Source organism: Agelaius phoeniceus, chromosome 25 (assembly GCF_051311805.1).
Source record: "Agelaius phoeniceus isolate bAgePho1 chromosome 25, bAgePho1.hap1, whole genome shotgun sequence".
Taxonomy (NCBI): domain Eukaryota; kingdom Metazoa; phylum Chordata; class Aves; order Passeriformes; family Icteridae; genus Agelaius; species Agelaius phoeniceus.
In genome coordinates, this window is record NC_135289.1 from 4,396,890 (window position 1) to 4,405,102 (window position 8,213).

The 8,213-nt window shown below is 42.2% G+C and overlaps 1 protein-coding gene across 1 annotated transcript; it reads left to right on the plus strand.

Annotated features, from left to right (window-relative positions):
• The first annotated feature begins 5,292 nt into the window (after positions 1-5,292).
• On the plus strand, positions 5,293-6,356 carry TSHB (thyroid stimulating hormone subunit beta). Its single transcript, XM_054648920.2, has 2 exons — positions 5,293-5,454; positions 6,114-6,356. The coding sequence occupies exons 1-2, from the start codon at positions 5,293-5,295 to the stop codon at positions 6,354-6,356; spliced, it is 405 nt and encodes a 134-aa protein (XP_054504895.1).
• Positions 6,357-8,213: the final 1,857 nt, after the last annotated feature.

The following is an 8,213-nucleotide window of genomic DNA, read 5'->3' on the forward strand; positions in this document are numbered from 1 at the left end:
AGAAACATCTCGCACTTTCCAAAGAAATGAAACCAAATCCAAAGGGCTCTATGGTCTGAGCCAAACAGCAAATAGGATTATGAAGTATTTTCAGACCATAAATGGAGATTGCTGGCATATGATATGCAACAAAGAGATTTGCTGTTTTACTCTGGGGTTGATAGGAAATGCTGCAGTTAATCCTAGGAAAGAAAAAGAAGAGCAGACTGTGAATCTATAAATTTGAGAGATGAGAGCTGTGTTTTGGGCTGTTACAGAGACTGGCAATAGGCAGACTAGCTTTGAAAATTCAGCAGCCACAGTCTGTTTAAATTCAAAACCTGGCAAAACCACTTGTTTCTATGGTAGCATATCAGGATCTTATTTCCTTTTATCAGTGGAGGGCTGCAACTGGATGGACTTGGAAATAATTCCTCTACCAGAATACTCATCTTTCAGAATCTGATTGGTTTTGTCTGTTTTTCAGCAGCAGAGCTGCTGGTTTGTTTGTTTGCAAGTGTGGACATGTTTTTACTTTTATTATCTACAGCTGCATATTTCATGGAAATAAGAGTGGTTCTGCTCTGTAAGTAACCTGCTCATGAGATCACAACATTTTCTTTGTGTTGCACCACTACCAGGGGCAGAGTGAGTAGGAATAATGTCTGATGACTTCTCATTATTCCTCCTTTTGTTTTTGGCACTGGACAGTGACAGAGAATCCTATTAAATTACATATGAGCTTCTGGTATGCACTGAATTTCTGTAGCCCATTACAGAGACTCTTGGGGAATGAACCCAAGGATTTTATAATTACTAAATTCTATTTACAGATATCAGTTGAAGCACTTCCTGTAGAACATCAGCACACCATCATTCACTTAATGAAAGAGTAAAATCACTGATGTCAGGGAATGGATTGGTTTGGTTAACAGAAAGGTTAAAGATAAATAATTAACAGTGTAACTGGCTGTTCCAGAACAGGGCTGCAAAGCTGGGCTATAAAAGCACATTAAAAATTTCTATCACTGAGGCTCTGCAGGTCAGCAGGAGGGCAACCAAAGCAACAGATCCATGAGCACCAGAGTGGGGATGATGGATTTTAGGAAACTGTATGGAAGAAGCCTCAGGCACTCACACATTGTGACACTGGACTTCCTTGTCCTGCCTGTCTTTTGTCTGGCTGCTCCCCGTAGCTCATGGGATCTCACTCCCATCAGAGAGGTCAGTAGTGAAGGAGCTCCATGGTCACAGCCATGAGGACAATCCAGGAGGTTTTTACCAGCTTGACAGTTTCTGTAAATGACTGAAGACATGTGAATATCAGCTTTTTGATGGGCAGGATAATGGTGCCAGCAAGGGAAAGGCAGCAGCCAGGAGTGGCTGTGACCATATCAGCATGGGGCTGAGCTGATAAGCAGCATTCACACTGGTCCCAAGCTCCACTCAGAGTCATTTATTGCCCTTGCAGATAAATTAATTTTCATTCTTAATACCTGGTCAGGTATTTCCCCAGTGCACTGGGGAACACTAACAATCTGAACACTAACCAGTGTTGAGAGGCTGGGTAAAAACATGGCAGTGAATAAAGGCACCACTGAGACCAAACCAACTGCTCCAGTGGCTGACAAGTGCCAGCATTCAGTGTCCCCTCACTGGGATGACAGCTCTGAACCTTCCTGACAGGGGGGCTCTGCACCCATGGAACCAGAGACATTGCATCTGTGCAATTGCCTTAACAACTACATTTGTAATCACTGCAAACAATGAAATTGGGTTTGTGTGGCATGACCTATTTTATGTAACATCAGTAATTATGTTTTCATCCGTTAATTCTTTATCGCTCAAATCCTGTATCAATTTTCTGTTATTTTACCTGGCTGGTGGAGAATTACCTGGGTCAACACTTTTTCCTTAAAATATTGCCATTAAATTAGGACTTTCTTTAATGTTTTGAAATTCCCTCAGTATTACAGACTTCTTGTAATGAGCATTAGCTAGCTAATCATGTAGATTTTAAAGTATTTATTCCTTATATGATTTATTTAATAATTTTTGTTGCAGATCTGTGTGTGGTTGTTCAGTCACTGTGTTTTCAAAAGCATAAGTACTTTGCACTTACTCTGCATCAGCAGCTTGTCTTCATCTTGTAATGTTCCCTGACTTTATTATTGGCCTCTGGCCTCCCAAAGTTTATTTCCTACTCTTCAGCTTCCCGTGCAAGTTTTCTGCATTTTCTCACCTCTAACAGATATTGTTGCTGGTTTTCCTCTAATTTTGTTGCTATAGTTTTTAATGTTGCACACTCTTTTTCATCTTTATTATGACTTTCATGCCTTGTTACAATTTGCTACTGATGTCCCTAAATCTTGTTAAGGCAAATTCTTAAACCTTTTTTTTTTAACCCTAATCTCCCTCTGCCACCCTCCCCCTTACATTGAGTTTTCTGAGCTCAGAGAAATTGGCACTCTGAGGCACACTCTGACCTGTTCTCTGCCTGTGTTCTTATAGGGGGTGTTGAGACACTTTGAACCTGGCTGTGGTGGTCTCCAGGGTGCACAAATGCAGCTCCAACTGCCTAAAGCTGTCAATCTTTAGAGGAAAGAATCAGCTGTGCATGCAAGGGTCACATGTGATATTTTTGCTTTAAGAATGCTGGTATTTAAATCTTACTTTGAGCATTTTTTGTCCTCTCCAGGTTTTAGTTTTATGAATTTTTTCAGCTTGTGTCCTTTGAAATACTCTCTGTATTTGCCAAGAACAAGCATTCTTTTCTGTGGTTAAAGCTTCAAAAGACCAAGCCCATATATGTGTATGTAGTGTGTGTGTGTGTGTGTGAACAGTGTATATACATTGTAATATGTACACATTTACATTATCTGTGTGGGGTTGTGTGGTGTACACTGAGAGAATCTGAGTCTTTGTATTCCAGATATATCAGAAAAATACAGAGTTAATAACAAACTAGAGTAGTAGCAAAGTGAGTGTTACTCTCCTGTTGCTAAGTGAGGTGGACAGATGTTACAAAGAGTACAATTAATACTCTGCTGATGTCCCTAAGCCAGAAAGAGGTTTAAACAGAATTAAATTATATTTAATTCCAGAAAAATTATATGGTAGAAATTAACCCAGAATTAAAGACTCCATGAAAACAGAAAGCATTTGGCTAGTCTTAATTGAACAAAACCTCTATTATGTTATCCAAAAATGCTTGAAAAATTAGTTCAGGACACAGACCTGTGTGCAGCAGTCTGAAACCAGGAAAAGGAGACACTATTGTGCAGGAATTAGCTGAACACCAATTGGGACCCAAAGTAACCATATTTACCCCCTCAAACTCACGTTTTCCATGTTTTTTATGGCTATGTAAATCAGGACTGTGGCTGACCTGCATAAGACATCCATCAGATCAGATTCCAGATGGGAGTTAGGTGATGGGCTGGAAGGGCACGTGCTCCCAGAGCTGCAGGCAGGGAGCTCAGGGAGGGGCTGACACAGAATTGTGCCTTTGTTGACCTCTTCTCCCTCTTGCTCCCCCAAATGTATTTTCCCCCATCTGGGGACATTGTTTCATTGGTATTGATGCAATATTTTGTTTCTTACTCTGCTGTGAGGAGTGGTTTTATAAGTTTTTCCCCTATCAATCAATATCCAGTGAATTGTTTGTTACTTCAATATTTGCTGAGCAAGTTCCAGGCCAGCCAATTTCTGTCTTTGTTTGAGCAGGTGAGTGAGGCTGTGCCTGAGCAGGCTGCAGAGCAGTGACTTTGATTTCAGATTTGTTGCTTCCTGGGCACTGCACAGACTTAGAGAACCCCAGAATGATTTGGGTTGGAAGGAGCCTTAAAGCTCATCCCATCCCACGCCCTGCCATGGGCAGGGACACCTTCACTGTCCCAGCTGCTCCAACCTGGAGCACTTCCAGGGCTGGGACAGCCACAGGTCCCCTGGGCACCCTGAGCCTGCCTGTCCCAGCTGTGCCTGGCAAGGAGCAAGCAGAGTGAACCAGACCTTGTTAAACCTTAGCAAAACACAGGTGTAAAACTCATCAGCTGTGATTCTGGAGGGCTCCATATCCATTCCAGCCTTCCTGCCATGGTGTTGCTGTCTTATGGAGCAATTAAATGAATCAATAATAACAACTTTTTAAAAGCACTGGTTAGTTTAAAAGCCTGAGGAGAGAATGACTGTTAATATAATTAGATTTCCAGCTCCAGTTTCCAGGTTAGGATATTATGGACACATTTGTTCCTATCACATTTGCTTTGTGGTTCAGTATGAATTTTCAATAGATGACTTTGTGATAAGAAAGCAGCAGTTCACATGCAATTATATAAACAGTAAGATCAGCCTGGAATTAGCCTGGAGAGTATAAAGCACACACAGAGCTTGTGCTGGGTCACTGCCTCTCCCAGCTCAAGGCAGAATCAGGTTCCTGTAATAGGGAAGAATTCTGCTGACAAGAGGTTGGTCTGTCCAGATTGGTGTTGCAGCTCCAGGGTAAACCAGCCTGTGTAATGGATGGCTTTGCTATGGGAAATTGGCAGCTGGAAGAGACTAGAGGGTGATGTCCAGATATTGGTAGACACTGGCATTTAAAGTTTATCATTTAGAGGCTCTAGAGTAGTTCCTGAAATTGTCTTAAGAGCTAATCAAGGCTTTGTTCTCAGGATCCACCTGCAGGTCTGAGAAATGAGGTCAGCACAACAGACAGATACAGCAGGATGCATTGAGTTGAACTCTTTGCTGATGTTCTTGATTGTAATTTGCTTGAATTTATTATTTAGTTCTTGGCTGTGTTCCCATCTCATCATGCCTCTAAGCCACTGGAAATTGAAAAATCCAGTTTTATGCCTGATACGCACAGCCTTGTCTTTTTGTCTCTTTAACATTTTATAAGATGCTTTCTTTAGAAAATTGTTTTAAAGCAGTGAGATTATTTTATTATCTCTGCTTAATTCTAGAGCTTATGTTCTCTTACATGTCACACTTTCAAATCTTTCAGCTCCTCTTATTTGTTCTGTGTCAGGACTTTATCACTCACTAGTGAGAAATTCCATGTAATGTGCTTTAGTGGGGGGAAAGTGAATTTGTTCTATGCTGTTAATGGCCTCTTTGCCCTTATTCTCTGTTTAATTATTTCAGTAGGGACTGAGATTGGAAAGAAATTGTCAGGCTGTAGCTAGAACTGTAAAGATTACCCCAGGTCTGTGACTGTCCTGGCTGCTCCTGTCCCATGCAGAGGACACGGCTGGAAGGCACATCCCACTTTACCTGTGCTTTGCTCTGTTTGTTTGTTCTTCCCCATCCAGCATGAGTCCCTTCTTTGTGATGTCTCTCCTCTTTGGCCTGATTTTTGGACAAGCAGCATCACTGTGTGCTCCTTCTGAGTACACAATCCATGTGGAGAAGCAGGAATGTGCCTATTGCCTGGCCATCAACACCACCATCTGTGCTGGATTCTGCATGACTCGGGTATGAGATGTTTCTGAAACAGCCACCACTGCAAACCAAGGCTCTGTTCTCCCACAAAATAGTGTGCAAATTATTTAATTGTAAAAGAGTTTATCACAGGCAGAAAAACTGCACTGTCACCATGTTTTCAAGTTAGCTTTTTGCAAAGGTGGGGATGAAAAATGCCAAGCCTGTGGAACTATGGAGCTGATAACACCAGTGGCACAACAGAGATCTGAGTGCTGCTGCCACTGCAGAGCCTCTGGGGGCAGTTTGTGAGGGGCAGATTATATTGGGTCACTCCTAATTAATGTAAATAGCTTAGGTAACTTCTGCTCCCACTGCTGCTATCCCAGCTGGCTGTGGGGACAGCTCTGCAGCAGCCACACCACTCCTCACAACTTCACTGCTCAACACAGCATTTTGAGTTCCAGCTTGGGCAGCAGGGAGCCAGAAGAGATCACAAAGCACAGGGAACACTCTGAGCCATGTGGATTAATTAAACCAGAAAAACAAGGGGAATGTGCCTGCGTGGGGAGGGAGCCCCAGTCACTATTAGAGCTCTGAACTCAGTAGTACCAGAGCTGGGCTCAGGTGTGAGTTTTGGCCTCTGCACCTCACAGGACGTTTCTGACACACATATGCCTCAGTGAAACAACACATTTCTCTTCTCTTTGTAGGACAGCAATGGCAAGAAGCTGCTCCTCAAGAGTGCTCTGTCCCAGAATGTGTGCACATACAAGGAGATGCTGTACCGGACAGCGCTGATCCCGGGCTGCCCTCTCCACACCATCCCCTACTACTCCTACCCCGTGGCTGTGAGCTGCAAGTGTGGCAAGTGCAACACTGACTACAGTGACTGTGTCCGTGAGAGGGTCAGGACAAACTACTGCACCAAGCCACAGAAGCTCTGTAACCTGTAAAGCTTTCAGTGGGATGGGGGTGAAATGTACTGCTCTGCTCACACCTCGACAGAAATAAAACTGTTTCGTATTCGGTTTGCAAACTGCTGTGCACAAACATTTATTCTGAAGGTGTATTGTTAGTTGATTTAATGAATTGGGTGTTTTGAGACAGGCAGAAAAGAATGATAAAGGCTGTATGGTTGTATTGAGAACCCAGATGAATTTACTTTGGAGAAGGAGGAGACAGAACTGTGTGAATGTATCAGCCTTTGCTCACAAATCCCAGATATTTTCTGAAGAGATGCTCAGAGATTCGTTATATTGACATATTTCAGAATTTGATATTGATTTATTTCAGAGTTCACCTATTTCACTTTATATATTTCAGAGTTTAAAAAAAAGGCCATACACACTCTTGGTATTGAACTTATTTTAAAATATACTTTGACACATACTTAGAGCCTTCAAATTAGCAGCAGTATTTTTCCATCTATGTATTATTAGTGCTGTTGTCCAGATCTGTGTTTATTGGGAATGCTTCTCTACATGAATGGTATAACCCCCCCTTCCCTGCAGAAACAGAGTTTGAACTACACCTGTCTCTGTGAGCACTGAGGAATCACTGCAGCTTCAAAGCTGGCTGCTCTGTTCTCTGCAAGGGGAGCATGCTACCATCAAATGGAAAGCTCAAAAAATCTCAAAAAATCCCATTTTTCCCCACAGGTGAACACCCCCCATCCCCCGGGAGTGGAAGGAGAGCTGAGCCCACCCTGTGTGCTGCACATGCACAGGTGAGAGGTGCAGAGACAGGAATAAAGAAAAGTAATGCATGTAATCAATGTAAGCTAACAGCTGCTTCCTTTCCACTGAGATTGCAGCTCCCAAGAAATCACAGACATTAAATTCACACATTGCTTGAAACAGTAAATAAAGGAACCAGAATTCACTGGATACGAATATGAAATTAAACATTCTTAGAAAAGTCCTGCTTTCAGGATTGCAGTTTTCATGACGGTTCCTAGAATCTGATTCTCTGTTCCAAACACCTTCATTTTATTTAATCTGCAGCATAACCTGTGAGAAAGCCCGAGGGAAACTGCTGGTGCCCCCCTGGAGCAAAGGGGTTTGGACTGGATGAGCTCCAGAGGTCCCTTCCAACCTCAACCAACCCATGGCAATTTGAGTATGTGTCACGGATTCTACACAAGGTATGAACTCCAATTATATGTGCATTATTTGGTGATAAAGAAATACCTTAACAGGCAAAGTTTAAAGATTTAAATATTCCAAAAACAAGTTTGAAATTTACAGAAAATCCATAGCATCTGCAGGAGCAGCCCTACTTCTGTAAAACAGATCCCTTACACGTGGTTTAAACAACCCAGTCATAGCTAATTTTGTACAAGGCTATTTCTAAACTCTTCGGAGCAGGAGAGGTTAGTTACAATTAAATTACAAACACTTTCTGGTGGTGAGAATCTGGTATTCCCAGCCCCTTCTGTGTATCACACAGATGAGCTGTGATCTCCCAAGCTCTCCAAGGAAGAGCTGCAACATGAACTGCCGCTCTCCAGTTGGTGAAGAGCACAGGAGTGGTAAAAAAACTTGGGAAATAGGTATTTATTGAACAAAGCTGCCCTTATGGTATCTGGCAAATGCCAAAGAAACAAAGTGTTCAGCTTTAAGATAAGCCAGAGCTTTCTCAAGATGTCTGGATTGTTAAAAATACTATTTAGCACAGGAAAATATAATTCTGTTTACTATTAAGCAGCACTTGTACTTAGGAAAACAAAAAGAGAGTACTTGGCCTATTTATCAGCAGCACTGCTAAGTTATTGTAATGTCCTTTATGGCCTGACAGATATGTCTTCAGTA